General features: G+C 32.9%; 2 protein-coding genes across 2 annotated transcripts in view; one reads left to right on the top strand and one right to left on the bottom strand.

The window, feature by feature from the left end:
• The window catches only part of LOC126772482 (exportin-4-like), a 153,809-nt gene extending 136,017 nt beyond the window's left edge, over positions 1 to 17,792 (top strand). The window contains exon 16 of the transcript XR_007669666.1: positions 17,783 to 17,792. The gene's annotated coding sequence lies outside the window, so the exon portion shown is untranslated. The remainder of the gene's footprint in view (positions 1 to 17,782) is intronic.
• On the bottom strand, positions 9,129 to 13,637 carry LOC126772581 (uncharacterized). The gene is made up of 5 exons (XM_050492984.1): positions 13,634 to 13,637; positions 11,391 to 11,610; positions 10,893 to 11,023; positions 9,899 to 10,051; positions 9,129 to 9,280 (listed from the first exon to the last, which is right to left on the bottom strand). The coding sequence occupies exons 1-5, from the start codon at positions 13,635 to 13,637 to the stop codon at positions 9,129 to 9,131; spliced, it is 660 nt and encodes a 219-aa protein (XP_050348941.1).
• Positions 17,793 to 20,081: the final 2,289 nt, after the last annotated feature.

Genomic DNA, 20,081 nt, shown 5'->3' with positions numbered 1-20,081 from the left:
ATATGACATTACTTAAGGACTATTTTTAACGCACCACTTTCGGTGGCGTGATGGGGAGCAAGTAAGCTTTAGGTATAAAAAAGTCCAATTTCTTTCCTTGGCTTCATACCAAATTTTATCAAAAACGGTTCGGTGGTTTAAAAGTGAAAACGTAAGACATACTGACAGACAGAGTTACTTTCGCAGTTAATATCTTAGTATAGATAATACACAGTAACAGTAACAGCCTGTTAATGTCCCTTACTGCTGGGCTAAGACCTCCTCTCCATTTATAGGAAAAGGTTTTTGGAGCTTATTCCCCCACGCTGCTCCAATGCGGGTTGGTAGAATACACATGTGGGAGAATTTGAATGAAATAAGACATATGCAGGTTTTCTCACGATGTTTTCCTTCACCGTCAAGCATGAGACGAATTATAAACACAAATGAAGCACATGAATATTCAGTGCTGCTTGTTCGGGTTTGAACCCACGATCATCGGTTAAGATTCATGCGTTCTAACCACTAGGCCATCTCGGCTCAGTATAGATAATAGCGAGCGAAATTGTTCAAGTACAGAATATGATATTCTTTTTCTCGAACCAATTAATTACCAATAAAAAAAATTGAATTCAAAATATTTATGTAACATTGAATCATATTTAGCGGTAAAACCTACACTCACTCTCCACAGTATATGTATTCTAACGAAGTCAAGGCTGCGGTAACTCAAACAATAAGTCAACGTAACGTATTTTAAGCATATGAAGTTAGTTATTCAACTCGATTTTGCATGGATACAATAACATTTTATCTTGAGACTTGTAATGTGTGTTTATGTGTGGTTACTTATACATTATATAAAATACCTTTATTATTACATTACATATATTACATGACTTTTTATTTCTGTCGTCGTTATTTTATTTTTTTAAATTACAGTAGACATGGTGCTCAGAAGCTAATTCAGTCAAGGAATCTGGTTGTAATGGTTTGAGCATACCTTAAGCCATAATATATTATTTAAAATGAATTACACATATCACGTAAGATTGAAAACAACATATTCAAATGTCTTTCTTTTTATCCAAAACGCTCTATTTTAATTTCAGACATGATTATATTCTTTTTAAATTAGTGTATAATTTATTTTGCCTGTAAAAGATATACATGATAGATGATAATAGATAAAAGAGGCGTTCTGTACATTTATATGATAAACAAGTTCAATATATAAAATACATTTAATACAGTCACTTTTATCTATAAATCCCATTTATGAATCGCCGTCGGACTTAGCTATACTATGATCAGATAGAGGTTAGCAACAATTTTTTATGGACCAAAATTACTGACAATATAACAGTTGAATACCAAGTAAGAAAACCAGGATCCGATTACTATATATTCTTTTACACACGGCTGTCTGTAACACACAAACTAAGCAGAGCTTGTACTATGGAAACCAGACAACTGATATACTACATATACTCATTTTTTTTTGTAAATACATACTTATATACATAATTACAACCAGACTCAGGACAAACAGATATGTTCATGCACACAAATGTCTGTCTTGGGTCGGAATCGAACTCAAAATCTTCGACGAGAAAGGCATCTACACCGTCCGTCTATTTATTATATACAGTATACGATACTATTATCAATACATTATCATTGGTAGTTCATTTAATATATGTGTATTCAAAAGTGAAATAAATATTTAACAAATTGAACTTAGCCAGAATGAAGACAAATATATAACACAATGCGAAACAAATGATTTCAGATAGCGTTTACACAATAACATGAGCCAGTGTTCTGTTTTATTTCCTTATCTTTTCATCTTTTCTCTTGGCTTAACATTGAAACAAAAGACGCCATATCATATAAAAAGAACACGAAAACTTGTCAAAGTGCAAACTGCATAGTACTGTAAAGGAAAGAGCGCCTCGTGTTGTTTTCTTTTTGTACATCCGGCTTCCGGTGACTCCTTCACAACGACTGGATGAGCTAAATAGAAAAGAAACAATTATTGTTATATAATTGAAGAGATTTTTTATTATTATTTAAATTGATATACTTTGTTACTTTGATATTACTTGGTACAAATCCATCGTGCACGAAGAAATTTGGCAACTATTTTCTTGATCGCACCTCCACAAAATGGAATTCTTTACAAGCACAAGTGTTCCCCTCCTCGTATAACTTGGGTTCTTGAAACGAGGCTTGAAGAGGTATATTGCGGGCCGGCAAGGGGACGGCTAGTGTAGATAATTCTTTCCGACTGTACTGGCCGTCGTCACGTATGAACTCTGCTACCACTTTCCATCAGATACAGTGGAGTGTTTTGCCTTCCCGGTAATTATTAAAAAAAGCGTTTTGTACCTAAAGTTTAACCTGTATTAAATATCTGTGAATCTCAGCAAATTATCCGTTTTAAAAAAAGTTTGAAATTTGTATTTGACAAATATTAGTATTTAAAAATACATGAATATACAAAAAGTCTACACACATATAAAAAGATGCCTATGTAGCTCAATGATTGAATACATAGAATTTGAGTACAGATTGCGAGTTCAATTAGTAGCATCTTATATTGAGTTTCCATCCTCGATAGTTTTTTTTATAGAATAGGAAGGCGGACGAACATATGGGCCACTTGATGGCAAGTGGTCACCAAACGCCCTTAGACATTGGCATTGTATGAAATGTCAACCATCGTTTACATAGCCAATGCGCCACTAACCTCCCTTCCCTCCCTCTGTGGTACTCCGCTGGTGATGCAAAGCAAAATCGCCATGCTGGGGATTGATGTTCGCTGCGACCTTAGTCCAAGGGATTACATCGAGGCTGTTATAAAAACAGCTTCACGGAAACTCGGAGTTCTGAACAAGGTGCGGCGCTTTTTCACGCCACAACAACTGTGCCTGCTGTACAAAACACAGGTACGGTCTTGCGTGGAATATTGCTCGCACCTTTGGGATGGCTCCGCTAAGTACCTACTTGAGGCCTTGGACCGGTTGCAGCGACGTGCCGTACGCATTATTGGCGACGTAAAGGTCACAAACACCCTTGAACCTTTACAATTGCGTCGTGAGATAGCAGCACTGAGCGCTTTCTATCGACTGTATCACGGCGAGTGCTCTGAGGAATTATTCTCTCTAATTCCTGCTTCCCCCTTCCTTCTTAAGTCCACGCGAGCTGGTTCTCGATGTCACCGCCTAACTGTGACATCAATTCCATCGCGAACAAAGAAATTTGGCAACTCCTTTCTTTGTCGCACTTCCAAAAAATGGAATTCCTTACCAGCTCACGTGTTCCCCTCCTCTTACAACCCGGGTTCCTTCAAACGAGGCGTGAAGAGGCATCTTGCGGGCCGGCAAGGCGAAGGCGGCTAGTGCAGAACGTTTTTCTCGTCTGTACTGGCCGTCGTCGCGTTTGGATTCTACTACCACTTACCAACAGGTGGAGTAGAGTCATTTGCCCTCCCGGCGAATATAAAAAAAAAAAACCTTGGAAATTAAGATTTTATGTCCCTTGTGCCTGTAATTACACTGGCTCACTCACCCTTCAAACGGAACACAATAATATCAAGTATTGCTGTTTTGCGGTAGAATATCTGATGAGTGGGTGGTACCTACCCAGAGGAGCTTGCACAAAGCTCTACCACTAGTACAAGTAGTCAAGAAAAGGATCGTCTGTCAATCTATATGTGTCGTATGAGTGCATTGGAGTAGCGTAGTTGAATAAGTTTTACCGTCTCCATAAGAAAAGATAATTCCATATTTCTAAATTATATCTTAGAATAAATTTATTTTATGAATGTTGATGGTATATTTAATAAAGCACCCATAGTGTGAAAAGTGCCTTAAAACTGTCAGAGTAACGTCAAACTTTTCACTTAAGCTATTCTTCTTGCATCTGCGAATCCACTGTTACGGCTTTATGACTTAACTTCGAAATAGCTTTGTTATATGATTTTACATAATAAATATGAAATGTTAAGAGCTTTTCACAAAAATGCTTCATACGCATCAAATATTTTTTACGAATGATGCAATGATATTTTGCTTTCTTATTGAGAACAGGATTTCAGATGAGTATTTAATTGGCCAACTGAAGAAATGTTATCTGGGACAAGTCGTGGCCATAGACTTATGCATGATACGTAACCATTTGTAATTTAATGAAATTTAAATTATATATTATGTGAGAAAGGACCAACTCAAATAATAAAATTGATGATTTAACATGGTACCTTTTACTAGTAGCTAGATAAAAGGCTGCAGATCAAAAAGCTTAAATTCCAGGTCTGGCCGATAAAAAAATATTGGAATTTTCTGAAATCGATTACTGACTGATCATTATCATCATCATAATTTGTGAGTCGAACATGTTTTCACAACTATAAACTTCTGGTATACTTCGGTTGTGAACACTTCTAGAATTACACCTTAAATAGTCAGTCAAAATATCCTAAAGTTTCCGTGGCGAAACAAAACACTCGTGTAACTCAGAAAATTCCCACTGCGATGTTTCTACTGTCATTCTAACCGCCATATAGTTCTCTTCTGAAACGTTTAGTCACTTAACTCCAGAACCACAGACGTAACTTAAGCTATAACAAACTTAGATTTGCAATATACTACCGATTCGCTCTGGGTTTTGCATTGGTAAAAAAATTTAATACACTTATTTAACTATAATATTGTTTTAAGAAAACGGGCATCAAAGCGCATCATCGTAAGTTGGATTAAATTTCAAGAATGATACACGAAGTGAGCTCTTACAGAATAGCACTGTTTACACTGTAAAAGGTATTATATATATTAACTAAAAACAGGTACTAATTAATCATTTTTACTACCAATAATAATTTAAATATGCGTCTTACAGTAGTATCTACGCTTGTTAACATTCTGTGGTTGTCCATGTTTAAAAGCTCAAAATTTTCTTCCGTTTATGGTTCCAGTTTACGATGTAAGCCGGAGTTCAGTCATACTTGGGATGATAACCACACCTATATTGTTAGACCAAACAGTGTAATTACTCGCTTAAAGTTATTTGCGTGCTTTATTATATACAGTTATATAAATTTACTACTTAAGCGGCAGGTAGGTTTTTAAAGACTATTCATTGTTAATATTTGTTTTATATAAAATACGAAATACGTAATCCGGTATATGAGCATTTATATTAAAGCTGAGGTATGTGATTGGAGTTTTGAAATAACTTGTTTCGGGAATTCTATGTCCATAGAAAATGAAATATCTCCCAAGATTGTTGAATACGCTTTTTTTTAATATGAAAAGGTAAACTGGTCGAAAAAACTAAAGATCTCTTAAAAGTAATGGAGTTATATAACTTTCGTAAACAAGCTAAACATACAAACGCACTCAAACATACAAACTCAGCTCGATAATATAAGTATACATATTTATCTTATTCAAGCAATCATAATAAAATAATCATATAACATTAATAATGTATTCAATTTCAATGTTTTCTTATTATAAAATAAAACAATATTATGATTTTCTCTCCTAAATAGAACAAGGGACTTTCTCCTCATTAGACAATTTAAATTTACGTTATGACAACGAATGAATTGCTTTAAAATTCGTCTAAAAGCGATTTAATAAGCAATGTTAAGCGCACGTTACGCTTGCTTTAAATTTAATAACATACATGTATAAGATAATATTATTTAATGATCCCCTTGTTAAGCGACATAGTTTTATGACATTTTAGTGTGTTAGATTTATTATCGCCGTCTGATAAATTGTGAAACAGCTTTATACGAACTCCATTTATTTAGTAATGAAGTTAATTTTAATAGTGATTGATTTTAACTTTAACCATAATGTTAAATGAATACTTATTTATTTCTGGTTTTTGTCTTGTATAATGATATATTCGTATATTTTACGTGTTGTTCTATTGTTGTTTTGACGAGCCGGTTGGCGTGGTCGGTAGATACTTGCCTTTTCACGCCGAAGGTTGTGGGTTCGATTCCCACCCAGGACAGACATTTGTGTGCATGAACATGTCTGTTTGTCCTGAGTCTGGGTGTAATTATCTATATAAGTATGTATTTACAAAAGAAAAGTAGTATATATATAGTATACACAAGCTCTGTACAAGCTTAATTTGGGATCAGATGGCCGTGTGTGAAAAAAAAATGTCCCAGGATAAATATATATATATATATATTCTGTTTATGTTATTTTAACATTTTTTTAAAAGTAGTCAGTATCACACTGCATCTGTTTATTTTTCGATTACTTTTTTTTTTAAATATATAAATGGAGTTTTAAAAAAATTGATAAATATTATTATAATTTATTGTAACTTGCCACTAGATGGCACCAGTGGCGTATTTTTAAGGCAAAAGATGTTTTATATGGTTTATTATTATTTATGGTTAATTGAGAGTAGGTATGTAACTTATAATCTTATGAGTATTTGTGTGACGGTGGTTAGGTAAGTTCATGTTTCCATAGAAAATGGGTGACGATTAGAAAGGTGCCTAAGTTGCCTCCCCTACAAGACTTGGCACCCCGTGCACGTGCCCTCCGCCAAGGGGTAATTACGCCACTGTATGACACGCAGCACATCGACTTCTATACTATTTAATCAATCGACATTACAATTGCAAATTACATTACAAAATTAAAGATACATTACAACAAATGCCCAGCATTAACTAACCTGTTATATATATTTGACATTATTATCCTCAAACTGAGCAGAATCTACTTTAGAAAATAATAATCAAAAGAAGCAGTAGAAATTCATATAACAATTAGCGAAGTCCAATTCAATTATGTCTGAAATGTATATGAGGTTTCATGTTCTGAAATTGGGGCACATATTAGAGCGTTTAGTGCAAGGGAATCATCCTCTTCATTATATCGAAACGTCACTTGTCACGCCGACATCGACGCGTCATGTCTATTGGCACTTCTACGCTAATTACAGCAGCACTGACATCCTGAATATTGATGGTTCGTACGACGATTTAGTGCTTTGGAAAATACTTTGAAATAGATTATTGAGGGACCAAGAATTATTAATAAATGCTTCATATACTAATAATTTGTACAAAACGGAAAGGGTACTGCTGGTTTTTAGCGGGTATTCCGATGTTCGGGGCGCACTCGGTGCCTTGGGCACCGGCGAGCCTCACATTTTTCCACTGTTCCATAATGCGTTTTTGTAGCGTTAAAAAAGGCCAAACGAAATGGCCCAGTGGTTAGAACGCGTGAATCTTAATCGATGGTCGTGGGTTCAAACCCGGGCAAGCACTACTGAATTTTCAAGTTAAGCACATGTTATTTATGTTAATAATACATCTCATTCTTGACGGTGAAGGAATACATCGTGAGGAAATCTGCATATGTCTATGTCCCGCATTAGAGCAGCGTGGTGGAATAAGCTCCATACCTTCTCCTCAAGGAGAGGAGGCCTTAGTCCAGCAGTGGGACATTCACAGGCTGGTACTTTACTGAAACAGTGTATTTATCACGTTTATCTTGAATTAATATATATTAAAGCAGCACTGAATATTCATGTGCTTCATTTTTGTTTATAATTCATCTCAGTTGCTGCTGAAGAAACACATTATTTCCAAGATATTTTTCGATATCATTTGTAGACCTATAACTTTATTTAACTTAACAGATTTGTAAACAATTATTAAGAATCATTATATGATGTATAAAATTCTCCTAGTTATTGAGTTATATTTAATTACAGATTTGAGTTATATTTATTAATGTAATAGATAGATACTTCATGGTTATAAGTAAATTTAGAAAACGATATTGTAAAGTTAACATTTAATAGGAAAAAAAGAGAATGGTCGTTTGTTAGACGATAAGGTATACGGACATATTGTAATTGCTGTTTTACAAAAAAGAAGAAATATAATCATTTTAAACTGATCTTATTGAAAATTATTTAAAGTCCCCCTTATATATTAATTCAGGTCAATATAATAAGTGAATTAAAAATGTTTTTATTGTGTAATAAATAAATGAAAACAAAATACATTTCGTAAAATGTAGACGTAATAACATTAGTCGGTTGTTAGAGTTTCGGGTGGTTACCACCGTGAGTCGTTAAAGTAAAATCTATTGAATCGTAAACTAACTTTATAACCATTTTAATTACCCGTTATATCTTAACGTATACAAATTTAATTAATTTATTTACTTTGATTATATTTTAAGCTGTTCTATTATTGTGTTATGTATACAAATGTTTTCGTGTGGGCTTTTAAACATTCATATTGGTGGTATTTTTGTTGCTCCGAAATCTCTAAAGTAACAAGTCTAAAATAATATATCGCTATCTCTTTATCACGCAAGGTGTTAAACATTATTTCGTTCTGTCAAAAAAAATTAGTACAACTTTAAGTAAAAACATTTTTGAACTTATTATGCGATGACACGCTACAAGTAGTAATGTACCTAAGTGGAAAGGCTTAAATTTGCTCTTGGTTTTCTCAATAGGATTCCCTGTGCTACATACATACATAAACAATGGGCCATCTACCTTATGAACTATTCCATAATGTGCTGTGACAATTTAGTATATGTATGAACTGGATAACAGACTTAGCAAACATATACATAACGAAAAAAAAAATAAACGTTAAAAAATATATTAGGATGTTAAAATAATGTATGATGCTTATAACTACATTTTTTACTGGCTTTCAGTTGTACCAACATTATACAGATTATTTCGCCAATGTCAGAGATGGCAAGAAGTTTGACATATTTTTTATTAAATACGCGGTAAATATAATTAAAAATAATAATTTAGTTTTTATGTCTATATTATGTATTTAATACATATAAGTTTTTAATCGGTATTTTTGTATTCCTAACAGCTTTAGTACTATCTTACTACACTTTGGTTGTTTTTGCTTTTAGTACGATGATTGATAGTGTGTAATACTTCACTTAATATTATAAAAACTAAGTCCGCTCGCGTCTTTATGAACGCGATAAATTCAAAAACTATCGAATGGATTTTCTTACGGTCATGAGAAAAAATGTAATAAAATGAGATATATATTTTTTGTAATTACTTTATTGTTATTTTACATCAAACATTTATAAATTTTTTTTTCTTCAGGGAAGTTCAAGCTTGTTCAGCGGTGTGGCTAGAAGCCATTTCTTAACAACATTGCTGTAAGAGGTTACGATAGGTTTTATGATGGGGCCACCCATTTCTTCTATGATTTCCTTCCAGCTTTCGTTTAATACATCATTTATCGGCTTAGCTGTGAAAAAATTATATAAAATTTTCCCCTTGAAATGAAAGAAGAGCCGCGATGGTGGTTAGAAGACTTGAATCTTAACTGATCATTCCAAGTTCAAAACGAGCAAGTACTGAATTTTCATGTGCATAATTTGTGTTTATAATTCATCTCATTATCGATGGTGAATGTTTTCCACATTGTGTATAAGTCTGCATGTGGTGGATGATAATCTTTAGTGTATTTACCAAACATTGGAGCAGCGCGGTGGATCAAAACCCCAGCAGTGGGACATTTGCAGGCTGTTACTTTACTTATTTTTTAATTAAAAAGGAATCAATGTATATTATCGTTGTGAATATTAATAGTTCTATATTTTATAGTGCAATATATTTAGTTCTATAATTATTAAAATCATTTCCGGTTTCTTTCATTTCATTTTTGAAGAATACTCAAACAGTTTAAATGTAACTTTGAGTAGTTTTAAGATTTGTTTACTTTCAGTTTTACAATTTAAACATATTATATAATAATCGTTAATAAAAAATAAAAAAAATGTGTTGTATAACTTATGACAATCAATAAGTAAGTGAAGCGCTTCTACATTAAATAAAGATTTTTGATTTGACTTTTATGACATACCTTTAGACTCGTCGCCGCCAAAGAGATTATTAAATTTGATGTTTACTTTTTCAACCAAATCATAAGTGTAGTTGAAATCAGTAATCTTCAAATATTTGTTGCCGTTTTTTTCGATAGTTTTGTATTTAATTTCGATATTGAATAACATATTTTCTGTGGATATAAAATAAAATTACAATTAATGTAAATAATTTCAGTAAAAATTTTTTTAATTAAAACGATTTTAGAATTTCTTAAACATGGTCAAACATAAAATTAATTGATTAGTAGGTTTTTTTCCTATCATATTTTTATTTCATTTGATTGTATAAAATGTTTGTTTAAAATGTAATATTATCAATGTGCCTAATGCGAGTTCACATGGAGTATGGAATGAAAACAGCGCCGTTTAGTGAAAATAATTGGAGTACCAGTTTATAACATTAACAACGCTATCGAATAAATAAAAAAATTCGCACGATCCACACTGGTAAATATAGTATAGGTTAAGAATTTGTTGTTTATATTTTAACTTTCAAAATATATCAAAATCAATTTTTTTAATACAACTGCAATAAATGTTGTTTGACAAAAGGCATTATGAAAATCAGTTTTATACAAATATTGGGCTGTACAATTAATATATTATCTGTAATAACACTGACTCATCCTCTAAGCTAGAACACAGTAATACAAGGTATGAAAAACTAATGAATATTTGGGATAAAATTATACCCAAGTTACGTGTTTAACTTGTCTGATGCAAGCCTACATTGTATATATCACCTGTTCAGTACACATTTTACTAACAACAACTATTGTTGCTTTCCGGTTTGAAGGGTGAGTCAGCCAATAACTATAGGCACAAGGGCCATGACAGCTTAGTTACTAAGGTTTGTGGAGCATTGGCGATGTACGAGATGATTAATATTTACCGGCCTATTTACTTCCTTTTAATATAATTATTGGTGACTCATTTTATAGGTTAGTGATATAATGTATGTATTATACATACTGGTATCGAGATCATAAGTATCGTTGCCAGCTGCTTGAACGAAGAGAATCTTTCCGAGCAGAATATATTTGCCAGTTAGGTGGAGAGGGAGGCTTAAAGTCAATTTGATTGTCTGTTTTTCTACGTCACGCCTGAAATAAATATTATTGAACATTTTATTAAATATTAAAATATATTATATTGTAATTAAATTGTTTAAGATTATGAGTATTGGCAAATTCCTCGGCTTCGCAAGCGTGGAATTCGCTTTGTGAATAAAGTCCTTCAAAATCAGTTTTAACTTTATAATATACATTAGTTCAAGTATAGAAGCACAGGAGATGTGTTAATTGCTTTATTGTCAGTTTCAGATCAAGAATATCAATTGCGTTAAAAAAAATTAATAATAAGATTAAAAATCAAAACAAAAATATACGAAAAATCTTTTTGTGGAACTTTATTTGAACTCTTGTTGAATTATTGAAACCACATATTTAATAAAAATAACAGCCTACTTACTCCACATCCAAAATTTTAGCTTTGCTTGCACCGCGAATAACATTTTCCGTGAATTCTATGTTTAGATTCGCTTGTTTTGATTTTATCTCATCAATGATGAGTGGGTCACTACTTGGAATCCCTAATATTGGGTCCCCAAGTGTGATGTGGGAAACGGCGTCTTGTGCGCTTGATATAAGGCACGCTTTATCAACTGCTTTGCATGGTTTAACAGAGTACACTAAAACAGTTGTAATCAATTTAAAATAGGATGTTAGGTTTGTAGGCAGTCGAATAATTGATGATTCAGCGGTATCTACCCACTACGTCTAGTCAGTGTCACATATCGCCTGTTTCTTGTTGACTCGGTCTTATTGTGAAACATTACTTGTACATAAAACTAGAAAATAATTAGGACACATTTGAACCCTCTAAAGATTCTAACCTCTGGTAAGAAATCGTGCAATACTAGCTGTTTTCTCTTTTCGATATTAAGGGTTACTTCGAGTAACTCAGCAGTAGTAGTAGTAAGTACGTCAGCGAAATAAGAAAACAGACTAGAATAAAAACTCGGGGCGCATAAAACCAGTATAACGACTGTATAATTAAAGAAGTCCACTTGTATAGAAAAAAATATTTAGTGGGACCAAAGGGTATATTTCAAATATATCCCACGTTTTTATTTTATTCGGTTTCATTAGAACCGGTTCAGTAGAAGAAGTTTGTATTACCTCTAAAATCAGGTCGACATTAAGTAAAATATATGGAACGCGTTCAACCAGTCAAATAAGCCTAAACTCACAGAGGTTTGTAATAATTGTTGCAGAGTTTAACTATCCAGCTCATGGTTCCATCAGCAGAGCCTCATTATCGAGTTGAAACTATCATAATGTTTTATTGTCACGGAACAATGTATGTGCAAAATTTCATAAGAATCGGTTCAGTAGATGAAGTTGAAAAAAGCTTTCACAAGTTTAAAAACAAAAATATAAACAAATATCTCATATATTTGTCAAGCTAAATAAAACTGTATAAAAATGCTTACAATGTATAAAAAGTAAATTCATACATTAGGATAAAATATAAATGTTCGAATCATCTCGTAATTATTTGCATCTGATTTATAATTAAGATGAATTGTAGGTCGAAATTGCTTTAAATATTAAGTTAAGGTTTCATTTCATATTATATCTTCAAATAATAAGCTATTTATTCCAGCTTACACATTTCATATTTACGAATGCATTAAAATAAAAAATAATCCCAGGCATAAAGTAAGTTAAATTATTAAATAAAATGCTTAAAAATTAAATGTTATCTATTTAGATAAGAGATATTTATATATTGTGTAAATTGTTTTTTTTTTTCATTTTATTACATTAATTAAATAATTTTAACCTAAATATTATGATAAATGTATTTTATGATAATATTATAGAATTAGACGAAGGCCTATATGTGGGCTAAATATTGATTCTAAGGAATGACTTGTTAAACTAAGGTTTGACTAAAGCTTTTAGGCAAATTCTGCAATAGATTCTACTCGTAATGTTAGATTTGACTGATTTATTAATTAGTTTCGGCCTTCGTTTAAATGAGTCGCAGATCGATTTGTTCTTTAAAAACAAGTACATATGTTTTATATGTGAAAAATAAATAAATTTATTTACACTTTTGCACTCCACTTAAAAAAAAAAAAAACATATAGCTATCCAATACAATATTGGGTAGAATTTATCTTTTAGAAACAATTCTAAAATACAGTTGGAAAAATACGGTATTGAAGGTATAGTCAGGCATGTAGCTTCTCAATATAAATTCTTTTGTTAGAAACAATAAAGTCGAGATGGCCCAGTGGCAAGAACGCGTGAATCTTAACCGATGAACGTGGTTTCAAACCCGGGCAAGCACCTCTGAATTTTCATGTGCTTAATTTCTGTTTATAATTCATCTCGTGCTTTTCGGTGAAGGAAAACATCGTGAGGAAACCTGCATGTGTCTAATTTCATCGAAATTCTGCCACATGTGTATTCCACCAACCCGCATTGGAGCAGCGTGGTGGAATAAGCTCCAAACCTTCTTCCCAAAAAGGGAGAGGAGGCCTTAGTCCAACATAAACAGGCTGTTACTGATGTTACTGAGAAACAATAACAAACTACACTACCAAAAATAAACAAATTACATATAAAATTTCCATGTATGTAATAATAATACTGATACTAAATGCCGAGCAACTAAGCGAGACAGCCAATACATATCTGTACCCATGCTTCAATATAAATTATATATGAAATTATTTGTATTATATTATATATATTAAATATAATAATATTATTCCAATTATATAAATTTAATTATATATAATAATAAATTATTACCTGCGTCAGCATTTGTTTGTAGTGCCAAATAACCCAATAAACAGACTAAAAAATATGGGACCTTATACATTTTTAATAAATTCACTGTTTGAGATTCGTGAGTATTATTTGAATGTTATTTAAAGACTGATTTTGATCGTTTCGAATCGGTGTTATATATTCTAATTTCGCATATTTTTTTGTTCTAAACAAGATTGTGAATCTCGCATTTTACGTGGACTAGCTATCTACATCGACTTCACGCGGGCCAAATTATATTTTAATGTTAATATAGACAAATATCGAACTTATCGTTCGCTCCAAAGCATTGATTTAAAGTAGTAGTTTTTTTTAAATATAAATTTGATTTTTACTACTTAAATATATATTTTTAATTTTATATATATTTTATTGTTTTGCTGTTCGTTAACTGTTTGAATCTTCATAATTATTATTTATAATTTTTTTTTTTTTTTTTTTTTTTATAGTAAAGGAAGGCGGACGAGCATATGGGCCACCTGATGGTAAGTGGTCACCAACGCTCTTAGACATTGGCATTGTAAGAAATGTCAACCATCGCTTACATATCCAATGCGCCACCAACCTTGGGAACTAAGATTTTATGTCCCTTGTGCATGTAATTACACTGGCTCACTCACCCTTCAAACCGGAACACAACAATATCAAGTATTGCTGTTTTGCGGTAGAATATCTGATGAGTGGGTGGTACCTACCCAGACGAGCTTGCACAAAGCCCTACCACCAGTGGATTTACTAAATTTACTAAATTGCTTGTTTACTGTCATACATGAATTAGTTTTAAGTGGAAACTTGATTGATATGTGAACGAGTTAATTGTTGTATAATGTATGTGATGTGTACTGTATTTTTCCCAAGTTTCTTATAATAATAAAAAACTATATATATATATAATATATATACTTAATGTATCGGAGGCTTTTATGTAGACGTTTTAATGGTCTACAGATCTGTCATACAAAGTTGTTGAGTATTATAAATTTATTTTTTAGGTTTTACTCGGAAAAAACCGGAAGCGTCAATTTTCTCTTCGACTATATATGTTGACATAATATATGTTATATCTAAAAAAATGCAACATATAAACGTAATAGCTAGGCTATGTCCATCCTGAAATACCAAAATATCAAGTCATATCAATATGATTATTATGTCGATCGGGCTTTTGATTAAATAAGGAAACAACGCACCAACGAAATGTATTTCTTAATCTTAGTATACATACATTTTCAGGTATGTTGGTAAAAATTTTATTAGTTTAGTTTTAAAGCCTTTTTTATTTTTTATTCGAAATATCTTTGAGTTTTATAAAATTGATCCAAATGATGGCTGTATTGACCTACGGTTGGGTTATGACCTCCTCTCCGGTTAAGGAGAATGATTTCAAAACGCTTCCACCACGTTTATCGAGTGAGGTTTCATGCATATGTGACGGAAAATAATCCGAAACATGCTTGTTTCGTCACAATGTTTTCTCTAATTCCAATTATTAAGTATATTAAAATTGGCTTGCTAAGATTAAACATGTGATCTTCGGTTAAAATCCTCGTGTATTATACGCTTGGCTATTTATAAAATACACAAAAGTTATACATCAATTTGTGTTTTAGCTGACTTTTAAAACAAAGGATGTTATTGATTCGGCTGTTTTTTTGTTTCTTCGACGATTCTGAATTGATTTTGGATATTTCGTTTTCAAGTGTTGTCATCTCATAAAATTATAACAACAAAATAAACTATCAAATAAATTATTTTATGGAAAATTTTAGTAATGCTCTACCGGGAATATTTTATAATACCTATTTACGCTCAACGGTCAAAATTCGACCATAATCATTATTGAAAATTTAAATTTATATAAGTTCGAATGTCTCGAACTTTTTTTCTTTTATCATCTATCATTTCCATTTGTTTTATTGATAACTCTAAAATTACTAATCCAGCTACAAAAAAAGAAAGTCGGATGACAAACTAAGGATATATCGAAACGTTTTGTCTGTGAAGGTGTTGAAATATATATATAGCAAGGCTTGCTAAAGAAAAAGTTATTTGAATAAGTACTCGTCATTATTAAAACTAACATTACTCAGTGGTTCAAACCCAGGCACCACTTAATTTTCATGTGCCAGCCAGGAAACCTGAATGTGTCGGATGAACATTTTCATATGTAACTAACTCGCTTTAGAGCAGCGTGGTGGAATAAGCTTCGAACCTTCTAACCTCAAAGATTTTAGCAGTGGTTTAAACTTTTCCTTATAATAATATGATGAATTGAAACATATTTGAGATTCAGTAATTCAATATTTAAGGTTTAAAATATGTAGTAAGTATCAAAATATTTCTTACCAGTATAATTTTTACCATATTTACATAATTCATTAAAATGTGTTCATTTGAAATAAACATAAATAGCTTATACAAACAAGTTTTTTAAATATTAATGAAATAAAGTTAAAAAAACTGTTTTTTTTAAGATGAATGTCATTTTAATGATTTTGTTACATTGTCATTATGATCACAGTATTTTATCTTTTAACTTTTATACCTGCCTTGAGGTGGTACAGGAAAATAATAAAGGTTTTGTTTTTTCTTAAAATGCAACAAAAACAATAAATTTATATATTAAAATTAAAATGCCGATACTCTCATTTCATTTCGAACTGAAGAACAGCTATTAGTATTGATTTGCCTCTTCCGGTATGTGGTGCTCGTTAAACTTTGAATTTTGGGACGCTTTATATGCAGACGATTTTTTTGATATCAGTTTTTTTCACGTTCAATAGGTATCACGAAGCTGTATCCTGCCATGCAATATCCCCGCTGAAAATCAGTCTACCTGACCTATATATTTCTTGTATTATTTATATCATGTACATATCGTTGTCAATATATCTATTTCTTTAAATAATTTAATTAATGATGTTCTACAACGAAGATTATAAAAGGTTCAAGGGCTATTTTCTGTAATATTTGTTTATAGAAACACTTCATATGACATAAGACTATGAAAATTACTTAAATAAAATAGCCAAGTACTATTATTGTCTGTGTGATTTCGACATATTTCGGTCGCATAAATTGCACTATTTAGTTACCCTGCTAGGGCAGACAAATGGGCCTCCCACTGAAGATTGGAGTCAAGAGAAGAACCCGAAGAACAAACTCAACTCTTATATTACTTGATTAAATATAGGCTTCATGAAAAATTTAATACATAGTAGTGAAAACTGCATCAAAATCTGATACTAAACATAAATTAAGATTAAAAGTTAAATCATCAGTTAAATAGTATTTAGTCAAAACATCATAGCTATTTAAAATAGTACAAAAGTCCATTAGCATAATTAACATACATATTGTGTAGATTGATTTTTTATGTTTATGTAGTCAACACGTAAATTTTCCACAGTCGAGCTGGGCCTCGTCTCCATTAAAAAATATAATAATAAAATCAGTATCTTCAAGTGATCTTTACCGTGTCATATCTACAAATCATGTCATGCAAAAAAATTATTTATAAAATAGCTTGTAATGTTTTGTTTATTTTCATAAGGAAATTAAGAATCTATTTGAGTCGGAGCAGCATGGTGTGAATTCTCTAACCGACTATCTTGATTTCTTGATTCATCTTTGAATGGTTCTACCCAGCAGTAGTATCTTATGGGACACTATCCGAAGGCCCAATTCGCAGATCTTTTCGACGACGATGTTCACCCCGAGCTCGGCGAGCTCTTTGGTTCTCTCAAAATTCTCCCCTGTTGCCCATTGCCAACGTGTCGTCTGCATAGCAAACGATGCTGACACCTTCAGGGAGAGTGACGCGCAGGACTGCGTCGTACGCAAGATTCCACAACAGAGGCCCTAAAACTGACACCTGTGGGACCCCACAGCAAATCTCTCTCCGGGTCCTTGTACCGTCTTGCTCCATATACGAAACGTATCTGTCGCGCAAGTAGCTACCGATGATCGCTTGTAGGTAAGAAGGCACACAATCGTGTAAGAGTGCTCCCCTTATAGCGTCCCAGGGCAACGTGTTGAATGCGTTGACGATATCGAGACTTATCGCCAACGCCACGCCACCCCGGGCCACCACCTGATCCGACAGAGACCAGACGCACAAGATTGCGTCAATAGTCAAACGGACCTGTCGGAAGTCGAACTGGTACTCAGCCAACTCGAGGCCGACACGAGAAGCCACAATTCGCTTAAAAAGCTTGACAGCATCATCCAGCAGGCATATGGGACTGTACGCGGTACGCGTAGAGACATCGCAAAACAGCAGTACTTGGTATTGTTGTGTTCCGGTTTGAAGGTTGAGTGAGCCAGTGTAATTACAGGCACAAGGGACATAACATCTTAGTTCCCAAGGTTGGTGGAGCATTGGTGATATAATCGATGGTTAACATTTATTACAATGCCAATGTCTAAGGGCGTTTGGTGACCACTTGCCATCAAGTGGCCCATATGCTCGTCCGCCTTCCTATTCTATATAAAAAAAGCCCTGTCATCCTTCCTCAAGAGAATCAAATTCGCCTCCTTCCAGACCTTGAGGAACGTGGCAGTACGGAAGCAGCTGTCAAACAGCAGCCTCAGCCGACTTCCCAATAAAGCCGAAGCTAACACCAGCCTCCACCACGGAATCCCGTCGGGGCCGGGTGCGGTTTTGCGAGCCCGCATGCGATCAATCGCGTGGTTTAGACGCCGTCGTCGTCTCCGCTGATGATATCTAGCCACTAAACCAACGAGGCAATCTGTATGTAAACGTTGTTTACAAGTAAGGCCGATAGATAATAATTACAAAATACAATATAATAAAACTTTATCGACATAGTATTAATATCATCATATTCATTAATTATTATTTCTAACATGTGGATCGCTAGACCAAATTTGGTTTTAAAAACCCTACGACACGTGTTACAGTACAGTTGGCCCGCAGAGTGGTATGTGTATGTGTATATGTAGGATGACTTAGGTCTCTCTTTTCTTAACTACCACTTTTCGTATAGTGCATGGAGGTACGTATTTTTTCAAATACTATTAATACCAACTAAATAATATACATCCAATTTTAAAATTAATAATTTCAAAATAGTAAAATTGTGCCATTATAATATACTAAATGTAAATTAAAAAACTGGCTAGCTTATGCCATATTTTTGACAAAAGCTTAACAATTAACACTATCAAGTATCTTATAATTTACATCATTAATCGATATAATATATATTTCGGACATAGTCCATTAATATATGATGATACCACACCACGATTAAAATTATTTGCAGTTTGAGCTTATCATATAAAAAATGCAAACTTATTCAATTTGGTTGTGTAAGTAATTTACATTATTCTATACATGTTGTTCTGCCAATCATAGAATCTAAGATATCCCTTGTATATATTGTTAACTATAATTATATTGACTGACTCACCTATCGAACAAGATTCGGCAATTTAATGTGTGGCGATAGAATAATTGATGGATGACCCACACGGGCTTGCAGAAATGAAATGTTTAATATTTATGTCTAATATCTTTATACATAACGTAGCCGCAGAAAAACAGTCAACATCGTCAATAAAAGACATAAAATACAAAGACCTTAAATCAAAATACCATAGTCTATAACCACGCAATTGTCAAGAGTCTGTTTTACGATACTACTATCGATTTGTACGAGGTATTTCAATTACTATAGAACTTCCCTTGGTAACTTCGCTTAATCGTTACGAATATTATAAAACAGTGTCCTTTCCGCGTCCAACTGCCTGAAGACGATGAGCATAAAAACGGAATTGAACGGATTTTCATACGGAGTAATTAGGTGTAAAATAAATTGGTTGGTACATAATTTATAAGTTAGATTTATGAATCTAATTAGTTTTTAATAGAAATAGACATATAAATCAAACACAATCCATAGTTTGTAGTTGAAAAATCCTTTGTTATAATGACGGCTTGCCAGTAAGTAAGCGTAAACTGTATAGTGGCATCAGGGCACGTTCTGCATACACTGAACTATGGGATTTGATTAGTTTGATTTACATGCAGGTACGGTGCCGACTGGACGAAACCCTGTAATGTATCATTGTATTGTTAACTGTAACTGTTATTCATTTTACATATTATAGCAGTAACAGCCTGTGAATGTCTCACTGCTAGGCAAAGGCCTCCTCTCTTTTTTGAGGAGAAGGTTTGGAGCTTATTCCATCGCGCTGCTCCAATGCTGGTTGGTGGATACATGCATCTTTCCTCACAATGTATTCCTTTACCATCAAGAACGAGATGAAATTATAAACACAAATTAAGCAC

The sequence above is a fragment of the Nymphalis io genome, chromosome 12, assembly GCF_905147045.1.
Source record: "Nymphalis io chromosome 12, ilAglIoxx1.1, whole genome shotgun sequence".
Classification (NCBI taxonomy): Eukaryota; Metazoa; Arthropoda; class Insecta; order Lepidoptera; family Nymphalidae; genus Nymphalis; species Nymphalis io.
This window is presented reverse-complemented; position numbering and strand designations above follow the sequence as displayed.